The following is a 16,478-nucleotide window of genomic DNA, read 5'->3' as shown; positions in this document are numbered from 1 at the left end:
CCAGCAAGCTGAGTGAATCCCCAAGGCCTGCCTTGGACAGGGCACATCTGCTGCGACTCAGCCAATCGGATGCATGAGTCACGGGACTCGGCCAATCGGATGTATGAGTCACGGAAGCAAGACACAGAGAGGAAAGATTGTGTCCACTTTCTCATCTCTTTGAGGGGGTTCTCTCCCGGAGGTGCCCAGATAACAGCAAGAAGCTGCTCAGACAGCAGCTTAGCCCACTGTCACCTCGATCCCTGGCTGTGAACTGTGACGTGATATTCTTGAGAGAAGGTTAAATTATGCGGATTCTACACTGGAAACGGAGTCACGCCCAGTAGAGGTCCGGTCTACACTGGCAGGCCACACGGCAGAACTGAGCCAATCACCGTTTTAGCTTATCAACCCTTCCAAAGTCAAAGGCTGGTTTCTGTGTTCAAAAACATTGTTCCAAAGATAAGAAAAGCTATGATTCAAGCTATCTGAGTTAATTTACCCTGAGGGATATGGGGGCCACCATAAGAAGGAGGTACATTCTCACATTTTCATATGTGCAGGTATTAAACTGATATATTAAGAGACATTTTAATACAGCAAATACAGAGGCAAATGCCAGCAGCAAACCACTGAACTGAGAACAGGACCCCCATTGAAGGAATCAGAGAAAGAACTGGAAGAGCTCAAAGGGGCTCAAGACCCCTTATGAACAACAATGCCAAGCAACCAGAGCTTCCAGGGACTAAGCCACTACCTAAAAGACTATACATGGACTGACCCTGGGCTCCAACCTCATAGGTAGCAATGAATAGCCTAGTAAGAGCACCAGTGGGGAAGCCCTTGGTCCTACTAAGACTGAACCCCCAGTGAACGATTGATTGTTGGGGGGAGGGCGGCAATGGGGGAGGGGTGGGGAGGGGAACACCAATATAGAAGGGGAGGGGGGACTAGGGGGATGTTTGCCCGGAAACCGGGAAAGGGAATAACATTCGAAATGTAAATAAGAAATACTCAAGTTAATAAAAAAAAAAAGATATTACAACTTTTTATGATAAAGATTTAATTAAAAATTCAACTGCTAAAAAAAAAAAAAAAGAGAGAGAGACATTTTAACCCTCGTGGTGGGAAAAGAGAAATGGAAGATCAGAGAGGTTACTTGATGTCCACACAGTCAGCAAGCAGCACAGTTGGAGTTTGAGCATCCACCTAGGTGAGCTAAATCCCTACCCCAAGAGTCTAAGCACAGTGTGTGTCCCATCTCTAGCTGGACTTTGGCTATTTGTGGGTTCTTCCTTCTTCCACCTTTCTCCATCCTTTTTCTTCTACCCTTTCACCCCATTGACACTTGACAGGAGAGAAAACAGGCTAGATGAGAAAGGGGGCGACAGAATCATTAAACTACTTCCTGCTGGTTAGGGCATCCAGTTCTTTGGGACAAGTTTGATTTTCATCATCAGGATATCTAATTTTTTCTTGCTCATGACTACTTATCAAACCACAACCAACAGTGATCAACAGTGACCAACAGTGACCAATAACACCAACAGTGACCAACAGTGACCAGCAGTGATCAACAGTGACCAACAGTGACCAAATAACAACCAACAGTGACCAACAACAGCCAACAGTGATCAACAGTGACCAACAACAGCCAACAGTGATCAACAGTGACCAAGAACAACCAACAGTGATCAACAGTGACCAACAACAACCAACAGTGACCAACAGTGACCAACAGTGACCAACAGTGACCAACAACAACCAATAGTGACCAACAGCAACCAACCAACAACCCCCACAGGCTCCCGGAGTCCTAGCATTTATTTTTTTTTTCTTTTTTCTTTTTTTCGGAGCTGGGGACCAAACCCAGGGCCTTGTGCTTGCTAGGCAAGCGCTCTACCACTGAGCTAAATCCCCAACCCCGAGTCCTAGCATTTATATATCCTCTGAAAAGTCCCCAGAACTACAAATATCACACAATCACAAAGACTATCTGCAGCTAGCAAAATCACATCCCTGCTAGAGCTCCAGGCAAATCATAGTCAGCTGCTGTGGAAAATCTGAAGTATCCCCATCCCACACCCAGGATTAAAATGAAAACACCTGTGTTTTTGAAAGAAACCAAAATTTTCACTACACCCATCAGATTCTCTCAGAATTTCTATGCAAATTTGAAAAGCAAAAATTCCACTAGAATTGAGAAATTGGTTGAAGAAGGTAGGAGGATTTAAGGTCAACATGAAATAATTATATCAGGGCTGGAGAGCTAACTCAGCAAGTAGGGGAACTGACTGCTAGACCAGAAGACCAGCGTTCCATTCCCAGCACCCACACCAGGAGGTTCACAAACATCTGTAACTCCAACTCTGAAAGATCCAATGACTCTGGCCTCTGTGTGCTGTGTTCATTTGCATATACCCACGTATTGACATAAAATAACATTTCAAAAAATAAAGAAGAAAATAATTATGTTTCCATAAACTAGTGTCAAATGGGTGAAAAAATAAAATTTAAGATACCCACCGGGTGGTGATGGTGCACACCTTTAATCCCAGCACTAGGGAAGTAGAGGCAGGTGGATCTCTATGAGTTCAAGGCCACCCTGGTCTATAGAATGAGCTCCAGGACAGCCAGGGTAACACAGAGGAACCCTGTCTCAAAAAAACAAAAGCCAAGAACAACAACAAGGCTCCATTTACCATGTCAATAAATAAATACATACATACATACATACATACATACATACATACATACATACATACATGGCCAGCAAGAAGGCTAGACAGCTTTAGGCATTTGTCATGAAATCTGACAATCTATGTTCAATCCTTGAGACCCACAAGGTGGAAGGGGAAAATTGACTCCAAATTGTATCTCTGTGTGTACATGGTGGCACGTGTGTGCCCCCTAACCCCAGCAAATTTTTTAAAAAAATGCAATGGCAGTTTTGTAAAAACAGGTGCATAGGTATAACTTTTTTTTAATGTAGGAGTTGAAAAGTTCAAAGCATTCCTGAGTAAAATTGAATAAAACATCAACAACTGGGATGTATACCATGTCCATGGATGGGAAACTCAATGTCATTAGAATGTTTATCTCCTCAAGCTGATCTGTAGGTCTAATAACCTGCAATGAAAACCCAGCTGCCTTCTGTTTTAAGAGACCGACAGGATGATTTTATAACGAATGTGGAAAAAGCAGTGACCTCCAACAGCAGAATATTGAATAGGAAGGACAAACTGTAACTTTGAAACTGACTCTAGGCTGTGCGTGGCAGCACATGATCCCAGAACTTGGGAAGCTAATAGCCTGAGCTACATATCAAGTTCTGGGATAGCCTGGGCTACACGGTGAGACCAAGTCTTAAAAGAAAAAAAAAAAAAGACTTGTTATAAAGCTATGGTCACAGAAAGAGGTCAGCCTTGTTGGGAATACAGATGAATAACAATAGAGAAATGATCCTTAGGGGCACAAATGGATAAATAAGAAAGTTGTTTCTTTAAAACTTAACTGGGAGAACAGAGCTCCAGGCTCAGAAAATGAGACATCCTGTGCTGCTCAGTCCTCTGTTCTGACATTGAGTTTGTGTGTTTGGAATCCATCGGACTAAATGAGTTTAAGTCACGAGCGAGGAAAAGATAAGTAGATAACAAGTAAACAAATGGATGAAAGCAAACTGGGTCCTGAGTGTGGCAGCCTGGGTTCTGGGCTCGGCTGTCAAAGACATACAAAGTAGCCTCGTCTTCTCAGGGCACGGTAGTAATAATAGTGAAAGCGTGTGGCAAACTGTTCCGAGAGCTTTCTATAAGCCAGAGCATCACTGAATTCCCCAACAAGGTACAATAAGAAAGCAGCTGACGTGGCCCAGAGAAAGGGAAACGAGGTGGAATGTTGGTTTGCATTCTCCATTTTCGTGGACGTGCTCAGGTAGAGAATTGCAGTGTATGTAAAATTGCTGTGGAGTGAAGAGCAACCGTGACAATTTGAAAGGCACAGGAAGAAGTCTAAGTAATGGCACACGTAAGGCTCTTAGCACAGAGCTGGGTGCACAGCAAAGCCTCGTAAAGGGAGACTGCTGTCATTCCGGTGGGTGGGCTTCACAAGCAGTTGGCCTTGCAGTTTCATGGGGAACCTAACTTAAAGGTCTCCTGTCAACATTTTGAAATCTGTGGGTGATTTTGAAGAGATCCACAAAGATGTTACAGTTGGCAGAGTCCTTGCTGTGTAAGCACAAGATCCTGAGTTTGGATTTCCACCACATTAAAAGCCAGGTACACGTGGAGGCACATGCCTGTAACCCTAGCTAGCCTTGCTGCACCCTAGCTCTGAGTTCAAATGCAGACTCTGTCTCAAAAAAAAGAAAACTTACTTGCTATTTTCAAGCCCCACCTCTACTTCCCATTAACCAGAAATCCTCATCTGCAAAATTTCTCATCTGCAAAATGGGGTAATAACAATACTTCCCATAATGTAACAAGGCTTTGTCACATGCCCAGGATGGCACTCAGCACATGGCAAACACTGTAAGATCACTATTATTAATGTTGGTTTTATGGAAAATAGTGGACTTAGGGGCCATCTTCCAACTGCATCCTTTATTTGCTTGTTTGAGATAGGGCCTGAGGTAGCCCAGGCTAGCCTCTAACTAGTTATATAGCCAAGGATAACCTTACACTCCTAACCCTCCTGCCTCTTCCTCCTGACTCTGGCATTATAGACGTGTATCGCCATACCTAGCTCTGGGGCACATCTTGGTTACTGGATTTATTTTTGAGTGAGATTACTTTAAGAATCTGATTATGATTGTGATTATCTGAGGAAAGACCTCCTAGGGAAAGGACAGGTTGTACACGTGCAGACACCCTACTAGAGCAGTGGCTCCAAGTCAAGTGTTTTAAAAAGCAAGAATCACAGCCCAGGAGTGGCTTTTACCCTTAACCATAGCGCGTGGGAAGCGGAGGGCTTCAGAGACTCTGTCTCTAAAGCAGAGACAGAGAGGGGCGGAGAAGGGGGAGGAGGAGGAAGAAGAGGAAAGAGAAAGCCAGGGTCACAGGGGTCTTTCAAAGGCTACAGTCTGTAGGTTTCCTGGTGGACGCGGCCAGGTAGCCACGCAGTGAGTTGCTTCTTCAGGGCTGGGTACGTGCAGCGGCTTTAAGTCAGCGACTATTTTTAGCTTTACTTTATATGGACAGGGAAGGAATGAGGACTATAGCAGGGGGAGGGCCAGGAGGCTCCAGTCCAGGGGCCTTCCCCGCCCCCACCCCTTCCCATGCCAGAGCTGAGCCTCCCATCAAAGCAAGGCTGGGAAGAGAGGGCAGCAGGGTGGAGGTGGGAATGGCAGGGCCTTCAAAGAAGGTTCTGGATAAGTTGCTTTAGAACAAGTGACTTCCAACCTTCTGACACATGATACTTTTTTTTTTTCAAGACAGGGTTTCTCTGTGTAGCCCTGGCTGTCCTGGACTTACTTTGTAGACCAGGCTGGCCTAGAACTCACCAAGATCCACCTGCCTCTACCTCCCGAGACCTGGGATTAAAACACACAGTGACACATGTATGTGTCTATACATTGCACTGCTGCACATACATGTATATGCATACAACATTAACTAAACATTTTTCCGGGAAATGACGCTTTACCTTGTTCTCCATGATAGACCCAATCATTTCTGCTCTATACCTACCATTCTTTCTATTTGAAAAAAAAAAAAAAAAAAAGTCAGTCCTGACCCACTAAATTGATCTGTCTCCCAACAAATCAGATGGCGGCACCTCTAGCCCGTGAGGCTGGTGTTTGCTCTGGTTTAGTCACAGCCGACTATAAGGCAAGGCAAATATCCGGGACAGGATGCACGTTTTAACTCTGCGTGATTGCAGATGCTCAAGCTGCGGGCCTCCTGGCATTTGTAGACTCTGTTCCTTTCAACCAAACGTGCAGCTCACCTATGAACCTGCGACAGGGCTTAGCTCACCACCTCCTCCAGGAAGTCCTCTGCATGGAGTTCCAGCCTCATGCTTTCGTCCCTCACCTGGCTCTGCCTAGCACTGGCTGCTGCTGGGCTAAGTGTGGCTCCCGTTACATTCTGGGCTCAACCGTTCCATTCTTGCTACATTTCACAGTAACGCAAGATGCTTGATTTACAGAACACAGTATATGCTTATTGAACGAACTGACCATCTTAGTAGTAACCACAGCGACTACCGTTTACTGTCCTCTTGTCATTTATCCCACGGGAGATAGATGAGCAGGCTCGATGGCTGGCTCAGTGTGTAGGGACGCTTGCCTGCGAGCCTGACTACGTGAGTTTAACCTCCAGGTCCTACACCGTGGAAAGAGAAAACCAACTCTCAACGAGATGTCCTCTGACCTCTGTACATATGCCGCGGTGGTCACATATGCCCTGTTACCTCCCCAATAAATGTAACAATAATATTTTTAAATCACATGAGAGATTAGAAGTTGTTCATCTCACAGATGAGGAAAGTAAGGCTCAGAAATAAACCCAGTGGGACAGGGTCATAACCCCAGACTTGTCTGGCCCCCACCTGCTCCTAATCGTAGGATCTTATTGGTCCACATCCCTCTTGGTGCCATCCAGAAGAGGGCAAGGGGCAAGTCCTTAACAAACCCTCAGGGGACCGATGACAGCTTGATTAAAGACATTTTCCAAAGCAGCAGCCACATCTAAATTTGGATGGTTACACCTTGTGTGTGGCTTGGAAGAAAGAATCCACAAGGTCTCCAGAGTCCCTGGATGTGAGGGCATCTCATGGGAGGGAGAAGGCTGGGCAGAGCAGGGCGGCTGGTCTTCTGATCACCTGGCCTTAAGAGCTCCCCGACACACCTGGGCTCAAACCCAGGACCCACAGACCCAGGTCACCTAGCCAATGCCTGCAATTCCTGTTCTTCAGGACAGGCTAAGCCTTGTCCCACCTCAGAGTCTTTGTGTCTCCACTCCCTGCTTGAAAAGCTCTCCTCTCTAGACCTCCCAACCCTGCATCTGAGACTACTTCATGCACTCTCTTCCTTCACTAATGGTAAGCTTGAGAAATTATATATAAATAATATATTAATATAAATTATATATATATATATAGTGTGTGTGTGTGTGTGTGTGTATTTGTTTCCTGGTTTGCTTCTGTCTCCTTCTCTAAACAGGAGCTTCTGGAAGACCATGTCTGCTCCCTGCTCCAGTCCCTAGCACTAGATACGGCACACTGACAGGTGGTTATTGCTATTGGCTGCAGGAGTGAATAGGTTTCCTCCTTTTGGATGTTGGCAGATCAGCCCATCATGTCCTGGGTACACCTCACCCCAGGAATGTGTAACCCTGTGATTCACAGCCAGACCTCCAAGCCCATAGAGACAGAGAAGAGGGATAGGAAGGGGTGTTTGACACATACCTGCCATGCACCTTTTTACATAGATGGCTGATACTCTATAAGGAGGCAAGGATTGTGCCCATTTTCTATCTGGGAAAACTGAGGCTTGCTCTCTATCCAACCTCCAGTGTCTGGTACCACGCTCAACATAATCGTCTGCTGAGTCAAAGTGCACCGAGTTGGAGGCTTGGTGAGTGACTCAAGGACATCAGAATTTGTCCTCAGTTCATTCCCCTTCCATCCAGTTCTATAAGCTATTCTAGGTGCACTCGGGAGCTGGAGAGACAGAGTTAAAGGTAGATGCTCAGCCCAGGCATGAACCTAGCCTGCATCTCAAGCTGCTCTCGGTTTACTTCAGCTTGAGCAAACTCACCCCGGGGGCTGCTGTTGCTTAACCCTGCTTCCTTACTCCACCCTCAGAATGCCCCTTTCCAATATTTCATCACAGCACAGAGGGATAAATCCTAACTACATCCCACAAGTGGCTTCTTATGCCAAAAGTAATTATTTTCTAAAGAGCCACAACTTTGAGTCACTCAGCATAGCAGGAAAGTGTCTTGGAAATACCCCAGTCAGAGGAGCCATGGGGTATGGTGGAGCACGTCTATAATCCCAGGACTCCAGGCCTGAGGTAGGAGGATTACAAGTTCAAAGCCAGCTTGAGCTATATTCTGTCCCAACAAAAAAGACTGCAGGAGTTGCTAACTGCTTTCTGTGAGAATTGGCAGGTAAGTGCTTTAAGTTCTGTGAGACAACAGCCAAATGTCTGGATGTCAGATAGAGGCGTTCATCTGTTTTTCATGTCACAGAATATTTTCCACATCATTATAAATCTAAAACACGCTCACTTTGTGATATATACACAAAGAGTCACTGACCAGTGGTGGCTACAGTTTGCTCACCCCGACCCCTCCCTCTCCCTCCCTCTCTCCCTCCCTAGCCTCCTTTCTTCCTTTCTTCTTTGTCAGAGTAACACTACATTGGCAAGCTGTTATAAGACGATCCTCCTGCCTCAGCCTTCCAAGTAGATGAACTACCATATAGTAGCCGTGAAGGGACACTTTGCTGTGAGTGTGTTAAAGCAGCCCTTGCTGCTCACTGTGCTGGATGGAAGGTCTGATAGCCCTGAACTTGCGCTTTTGCTGTGCACTTTGATGCTGGCAGTATTTGTTCACTGCCTGTGCTTTGAGCAGTACTGATGTCCTGAGTGCCCCATTGTATGGATGAGCAACTGAGGCCCGGGTAAGCAACATGTCCAAGTCATACCCTGCAGTGCTCTCTGTCTCAGAAAACTCCTCTTTATCTTAATTGTGATGTTCTCTGAGCCTCTTAATGTCCCCTCTCTGCTGGGACAGTCTCCATCTCCTACTCTCGTGATCACACTTCCCTTGCCAAAAATCTAGCTCAGGAGTTGTGTTCTGAAAGCTTTCCCCTGACCCTCAGACTGCTCTTTTCGGCCTCCACTCTCTGACGTGTTTGAGTGAGATGCTGGCCTGCCTATCTCTCTTCGAAGCCTGAGTCCATGCCCTTTTTGTATCTAATCATTTGCACAATGACTGACACATGGGAGGTCCCACCAAAATATGCATCAAATAAGGCTGGGGATATGGAACAATTGTCTAGGATTATGTGTTGAATGAGAGAATGTATGAGTAAATGGAGAGATAGAGGGATGGGTGGATGGATGGATGGATGGATGGGTGGATGAATGGGTAGATGGATGAATGAATGGGTGGATGGATGGACAGGTGTATAGCTGCTGGGTGAATGCATGAAGGAATGGATGGCTTGGTGGATGGGATGAATGAATGGGAGATGGTGAATGAGTGATGGGTGGATGTGTGCACGGATGGGTGAATGAATGCCCGGTGGTTGGATGGATAGATGGATGGAGAAATGAATGAATATACACTCCTGGGGTTGGGGATTTAGCTCAGTGGTAGAGCACTTGCCTAGGAAGTACAAGGCCCTGGGTTGGAGTCCCCAGCAACGAAAAAAAGAACAAAAAAAAAAAAAAAAAAATATATATATATATATATATATATATACACACACTCTTATGACCTATCCCGTGAACATTTTTTTTCACAGCAAAGTTGAGGCCAGCCCCCAGTTCTACTAAACACAAGCTAAAATCCGTTTACATACCTAGAGAGTAAAGAGAAATCGTTACATTTTATCAAGTGTCTGATAAGTGCACATCTATATATAGGACAGCCTTGCACTCGTCATTTCTGCCAGTCTTCTCAAGAACCACTTTATTGTCCTACCTTTTCTAATAAGAAAATGGATACAGAGAGGCAAAGTAGCTTACCTAAAGCCACACGGGAAATACCATCTTAGACCAACTACCCTGTTGCTTCCCACCGTCTCTTCCGGACCCCCCTCAAGCTCTGTGGGCCAAGCTGGACTCACCTCCATCTGCATAGGTCTCCGTGCCATAACCATCCTGTAGGCCGTTATTCCAAGTGCCCTCGTACTTGGCACCACTGTTTGTGCTCTGCCGGATTCCGTAGCGCCCCTTGAAGCCATGCGTCCACTCCCCCTTGTAGAGCCATCGCCCCTTGGTCTCTATGCCAAGTCCATGTCGTTTGCCCTGGCTCCAATATCCCTCAAAGGTATTCCCACTGGGCCAGGTGTAGACGCCTGCCACTTCAAAGCCAAAATTCCAGGAGCCCGAGTATTCACCCTGGCCCTTGGGGCCGGTGCACAGTCCGTGCCCATGTGCCTTCCCCCCTTCCCAGCCCCCACAATACGCCCCGCCATCATCAAAGTCAAAGCGGCCCCCGCTCATCTCATCCTCGCTCCTGACAACTCCTCCGTCCTCCAGCTTGGGCGTAGGGGTACCTGATGCTCTCCAGGCACCTTCTGGCTGAGCCTCTAGACTCAGCACCGGGCTCGAGGTGGGGAAAAGTAAAATGCCAGCAGAGGCAGAAAAAGCCCAAAGGCCAAGTCAGCAGTGGGGGCGCTGGTCAGTGCCATGGCTGGGAGGCCCCCTCAGTCATCCCAGCAAGGCAGCAACTTAAAAAGGAAGCAGACCGAAGAGACTCGAAGTTCACACAAAGCGTCCCAGGTTCTGCTTCCATGGAGTCCGGTGTGCTCTCCTTAAGAAAGCAACGAAAGGAGTTGAGGGGTCCTGTCTTTTCAAAGAGGGACGATTCCCGGTTTAGCAGCCCAGCCGAGGCTGAATTCCCGCCACCCACCCTGAAGCAGCCGCTGGCCCCCTTCTCATCCACCCCAGTGGGCGTGCGGCTCAGATCTCCCAGCTGCCCCGCCCCTTCTCCAGCCCTGCCTTCCTCCCAGGATAGAAAGGTCAGTGTTGCCCTAACAAGGCCATTGGATCTCAGAAGCTGCTCCCAAAATAACCCCCTGGTTGGCCCAGCCTTCTTCAGAGCCGGAGGGAGGGGGGCTTCCAATCCGCTGGGCCTGCAGACCCAGGCATTGGCCCGAGGGGGCTGAACAGGAAATCTGAGAACCAAATGTGGACAGCTTAGCTACTTGGTGGCTTGCCTTCCTGTGGGTCAGAGCTGCCTCCCATCTAGGAGTCCCCAGGATCCGCAGGCAGGGAGAACAGACTGAGACCAGCAGACCAGCGGACTGTCTTATCCAGGGCCACGTCATTTCCCCAGAGTGCAGGGGGTGGCAGACATGGGGCCCTACTACTTCGAGCATGTCCTGGCAGGACCTGGGGCTTTGGTGCTTCTGCCAATCCCATTGAAGTATCCAGTGACCTACAGAGAAAGGAATGGAGGACGGTTGCACATATGCCTTTGAAAGCGTGAAACTCAGAATGAGCAGAGAGGGTCTAGCCACCGGGCGAACGTGAATGAGTTGGAGTTCTGTGCTCACATTCCCAGCCGGTCCTCAGCCCAGGGAGAAGCCTGGTAGGAAGAACCAGTTCAGGAGGCTGGGGAGACGGATCAGTTGATAAAGTACTTGTGCAATCGATCCCCAGAACCCATGAGAGGGGGTTTAGGGGTGGGGATGGGAAGTGCTTCCAGGGCTGACAGTCCTCTGCCAGGACAAGATGTCTTCTCTGTCTTGGAGGTTTGTTTCTTCTTACTGGAAGTTGGTGGAAACCTGGGTGCTAGAAATTCACCAAAGCCTTTCACTCCTGCTGCAAGAGCCTCTGAGGCCTGGCCTCGTGGGCGCTTAGGTGCAAGCTTGGGAAGGAGAATATTGCGAAAATAACGATCTTGAATATTTCTAAAATGAATCTCAGTCCACCACAGCCCACAGCCTGTGTCAGGAGTACAGAGGGGAGGGAAGACAGCCTCCTTCCTGCTCATGGGGGGGGGGTTAGTTCATAGTTCATAGCATGGCTGGAATGGAGGAAGGTTAGAAATCACAGAAGAAGAAGAAGAAGAAGAAGAAGAAGAAGAAGAAGAAGAAGAAGAAGAAGAAGAAGAAGAAGAAGAAGAAGAAGAAGAAGAAGAAAAGAAGAAGAAGAAGAAGAAGAAGAGGAGGAGGAAGAGGGAAGAGAGAGACAGAGAGAGAGAGAGAGAGAGAGAGAGAGAGAGAGAGAGAGAGAGAGAGAAAGCTGAGGTCCAAGGGAGCATGAGACAGTGATCTGACTTTCCACCATGTCTGTCTGACGCATTCCCAAACCCCATGATGATTTTGGCCACTGAACATCACTGCATTCATTCCCTTGTTTTAGAAATGGGCAGACTGTGTTCTCTGCCCTCCGCTCTCCTGATAACAGTCCCTGCTGGCTGCTGCTTCTCATGACTATGCAGTCACTGACCTTACCAAGTCCTTTTGGTCCACATTTCAGCCTCAGTCTCCGCACAAACCATCATCTCAGCCAAGTGGCCGGCACCCTGGGCAGGTGGACCTTCAGCCTGCTCGGGCAGCTCCCCACTAAAAGCACTTTGCCCGTTCTCTCCCAAACTCTTTCCAGCTCGGCAATCGCAGGGCAAGGAAATGGAGTCAAATAGGTAGGAGAGTGACTGTCTGGGAGAGCCCATCAGTCGCTATAAATGCTGATCAAGGTTAGCTGTACCCAGGAGGGGATCCACACATAGATGTTCATCCCTGTTCACTCCCTGTGGCGGAGCCTTTCCAGAAGGATCACCTACAATCATAAAAACACAGACTGCACAGTCCTTCCCAGACCAATGGAGTTCAGTCCTCATGGGAGAGGACCTGGGTGGTTGCATTTGCTTTGAGCATCTCTGACTTTAAAACACTGAGAATTTTATCTGTTTGTTTTTAAAGATTTATTTTTTTTAAAATCATGTGTATCGGTGTATAGGTATGTGTACCTGAGTGCTGGCGCCCTGGGAGGCCAAGTGTTAGATCCCCTGGAATTAGGAATTACAGATGATTCCTAGTGGATGCTGGGGACTCAACTAGAGTCCTCTGCAAGAGCAGAACTCATTCTTAACCACAGAGCTATTTCTCCAGTGCCTTATTTATTACATACCCCACCACCCCTCTGTGTGTGTGTGTGTGTGTGTGTGTGTGTGTGAGAGAGAGAGAGAGAGAGAGAGAGAGAGAGAGAGAGAGAGAGAGAGAGAGCATATATGGAGGTCACATGACAACTTGAGGGAGCAACTTGAGGGAGACCATTTCGTCCTTTCATTTTGTGAGTCTCAGTGGTCAAACTCAGGCTTAGAAACCACAGCCTTAATCTGTGAGCCATCTCACCAGGCTCACTGTGAATTTTTGAAATGGCTTCTTGATAGCACTGATGGGTTTGCATATGTTTACTCTATACAAGCCATCCAGTGCAGGAAGTTTAAGAGTTAGATGTATATTTGAATCCTAGTTCTGAGCTGTGCCTATTGGTATAGCTCTAGCTACTTAGAATGCTGAGACAGGAAGATTTAAAGTTCAAAACCTACTGGGCTACACCATGAGTTCAAAGCCAGCCTGGGCAACTAAATGCAAATCTCAAAATAAAAAATGAGAAGAGTGATGGGGACAGATCTCAGTGGCAGTGTGCTTGCATGGTAATGTGAGGTCCTATGTTCAATCCCCAGTACTAAAAGAACAAAAACCAAAACACCCAAAACAAACAAACCTCCCAGTTCTGCCCAGATGAGTTAGCTTACGGTTTTGGATCGATTGCCAAATCTCTCTAAGCTAAGGTCCTGTATCTCCAGATCTCGCCTGGGACCAACATTTTTGCACTAAGGATAATTCAACCTCTTGACACGCCAGGGGAGAGTTACAAGAGTCTCTGCCAGAGAGGTTCATACTTGGGGACTGGAGAGGTGACTCAGTGGTTAGGAACACTTATTGTTCTTGCAGAGGACCCAGGTTTGGTTCTCAGCACCCACACCATCTGTACCTCCAGTTCCAGGGCTCCAACTAACTCTTCTAGCCTCTGTGGGCACCAGGAAAGCACATGGTACACAGGTAGATATGTATGTAGGCAAAATACTCACAAGTATTAAATAAATAAGGCTAATAGCTTGAAGGCATTAAACACTTAAACAACACTGGCTATTATTACTACTCTCACACAACAAACTGCTTTGCAGACCACTATGATTAATAAAATAGTCACCAAAGAAAGACTAAATACTAAATATGTTGAAAGACTCATATCTATTCACTCAGCCTCACCCTGTGGTTTGTCACAGATAGACCAGATCAGTGATAAAGGAACACTCCGATCTTGCAAAAACAAAATTGAGATTTCAGAATCTGGTATTGGCCTTACTCAGCAGCCAGGGCTGAGCTTCTGTGAAAAAACTATAACGCTCGCTCTCCCCAAACCCCTTTTCTACGCATTTTAATCCTGTGAATTTTGAGGAAAGTCTGCCCTCTTGTGGCTATGTGTGTATTATAACAGACTTTCCTTAGGAAAACAAAGTTTACTAAACTTTTGACGAATGTAAACTGTTTTTAAAGATGTATGGCGGTGGAAAGACGGCTCAGTGGCTCAAAGCCATAGTTGCTCTTCCAAAGAACCTAGGTTTTTGTTTTGTTTTGTATTTAAAGATTTATATGTTTTATTTTACTATGAGTGCACTGTCGCTGTCTTCAGACACACCAGAAGAGGCATCTGATCCCATTACAGGTGGTTGTGAGCCATCATGTGGTTGCTGGGAATTGAACTCAGAACCTTGGGAAGAGCAGTCAGTGCTCTTAACCACTGAGCCATCTCTCCAGTCCCAAGAACCTAGGTTTGAGTGCTACCAGCTACCTGGCTCACAACTGTCTCTGTAACCCCAGTTCCAAAGGATCTGATGCCCTTAGGTGCTGTGTGAATGTGGTACAGACATATATTCAGGCAACATTCACACATAAACTAAATCTTCGAGGAAAAGAATCTATCTCTTGCCAAGATTTTTGCCACAGCCTGTTTCTGTACTCCATTTGTCTACTTCCTTCCCAGGGAGCCCAGGATGGAGGGATCCTGCACCAGACTTCTGAACTTCTGAAGGCCTGGAGAGAGAAGGCCCGTCTTCTCAGGAACCTTTTTGTATCCGACTGGGTCCACACCCCTCTCAGACCCCTGTGCAAAGCAAGAATTATCTTTGTTCTAATATGTAATAATATATAAACAGTATATGTTTGTGTCCCACAGTGGTCCATCCAGGCCTGCCGCAGATGCTCTTCTGCTTCTCCGTGTATGCAACTGAGACCTCCCTTGTTAAAACTGCTTTTTCAGTTGACCTTGGATTTTCCTCTTTGAGTTTCCCCATAGGCTCCTGCCCATCCCGACCACTGTACCTTGGGTGTCCTGGAACTTAATCTTGGTTTTTCTTTTTTGAAACAAGTTTTCACAAGGTTTCCCAGGCTGGCCCCTGAAAATCCTGGGCTCAAACTCTCCTCCTGCCTCAGCCTCCTGAATAGCAGAGTACAGTTGTGCCTAGCACTTACTTGATTGTGTGTATGTGTGTGCACACTCACATGTGCGAGCTTTACTACTTGGCTAAATTCCTAAGCCCACCCCTTTGTGAATTTTTAAATTATATCTATTAGTGTGTACACACGTGTATGACACATTGCACATGGAGGCCAAAGAGTAACTTTCAGGAGTTGGTTCTCTTTTTCTACCATATGGGTCCCAAGGACTTAACTAAGATCATTAGCCTTAGTGGCAAGTTCCTTTAACCTAAGCCATCTGGCCTGTTCCTCTGACTTCTGTAGATTCACTGCCCAGGCATTCTCTTATGGCTTTAAAAGCAATCTATTTTTCTCAAGTAAAATGTTTATTCCAAATAGGTCTTTCTAGCAGTTTCAGGCCCCCAAAATGAGCAGAAAGCACAGCATTCACACATAATCCCTTGTTTCTTCTACTAAAATATTCGTACATCAGCATCATTTCTTAAAAACCCTACAGCTCCTAAGTTTGGCTCTCCAGCTGTGCCTCTCCTGATTTCCGTGACTAATGCGAAGACCCACTCAACGGCTCTACACATCTAATATACATTTCAGACCACAAAACCAAATTCCCAATTCCCCCTCCCAAATCTGCACCAGCTCTTAAAAGCTGCCAGAACATTCTTAATTCTGCTCTTCCTCACACCCTAAATTAGGTCTCTCTTCTGCTCTAATTCCAGGACATAGCTCTTCACTGCTGAGTGTCCAGTCACCAAAGGCTTCAAACCTCAGTAGTCTCCTCAGCAGCCAGTGTTTGTGTCCCTGTGCCGGATGTCTGTAACCCCAGCATTTGAAAGCTAAGGCAGGAGTGAGCCGAGGCCATCCAGAGAAACAATGTGAGACTGTCTTCAAACCTACCTCTTCATGTCTCCCTCCTTCACACACCCAGCAAACAGCAGCCTCACTCACTAGGAGCCAAAGCTTTTCAAACCACTCACTGATTGTCCACACACTGACCCCACCCTACACCTCTGACCTCACAGCTTTAGTCTAGTGGTTCTGCTGGTCCACACGGCTTCCATCTATTCCTTCAGATCCAATGCCACTTTATCACAGAAGCTTCTGCCTTAAATGCAGTAGAAATCCCACCTCCCGTCCTATCTCCTAACCTTTTCCTAATCCATATGTAGTGGCTATTCCTGGGTGTCAACTTGACCATATCTGAAATGAACTATAATCCAGAAGGCTCAGCTGTGATCCTGATCTTGAGGCTGGGAGATACAAGTTTCTGACCTGGTTCCTGGCATGGAGATCTTGAGGTATAGTGGCTAAGA

General features: G+C 46.7%; 1 protein-coding gene across 1 annotated transcript in view; it reads right to left on the bottom strand.

Moving 5' to 3' along the window:
* Jph2 (junctophilin 2) overlaps window positions 1-10,623 on the bottom strand; it is a 65,507-nt gene extending 54,884 nt beyond the window's left edge. The window contains exon 1 of the mRNA XM_032902503.1: window positions 9,778-10,623. Coding sequence (XP_032758394.1) covers window positions 9,778-10,156 — 379 coding nt within the window. The 5' untranslated portion in view covers window positions 10,157-10,623. The remainder of the gene's footprint in view (window positions 1-9,777) is intronic.
* Between the last annotated feature and the right edge of the window lie 5,855 nt (window positions 10,624-16,478).

This window comes from Rattus rattus, chromosome 5, assembly GCF_011064425.1.
Source record: "Rattus rattus isolate New Zealand chromosome 5, Rrattus_CSIRO_v1, whole genome shotgun sequence".
NCBI classification, from domain to species: domain Eukaryota; kingdom Metazoa; phylum Chordata; class Mammalia; order Rodentia; family Muridae; genus Rattus; species Rattus rattus.
The sequence above is the reverse complement of the archived record's forward strand: the minus strand, read 5'-3'. Positions and strand labels throughout refer to the sequence as shown.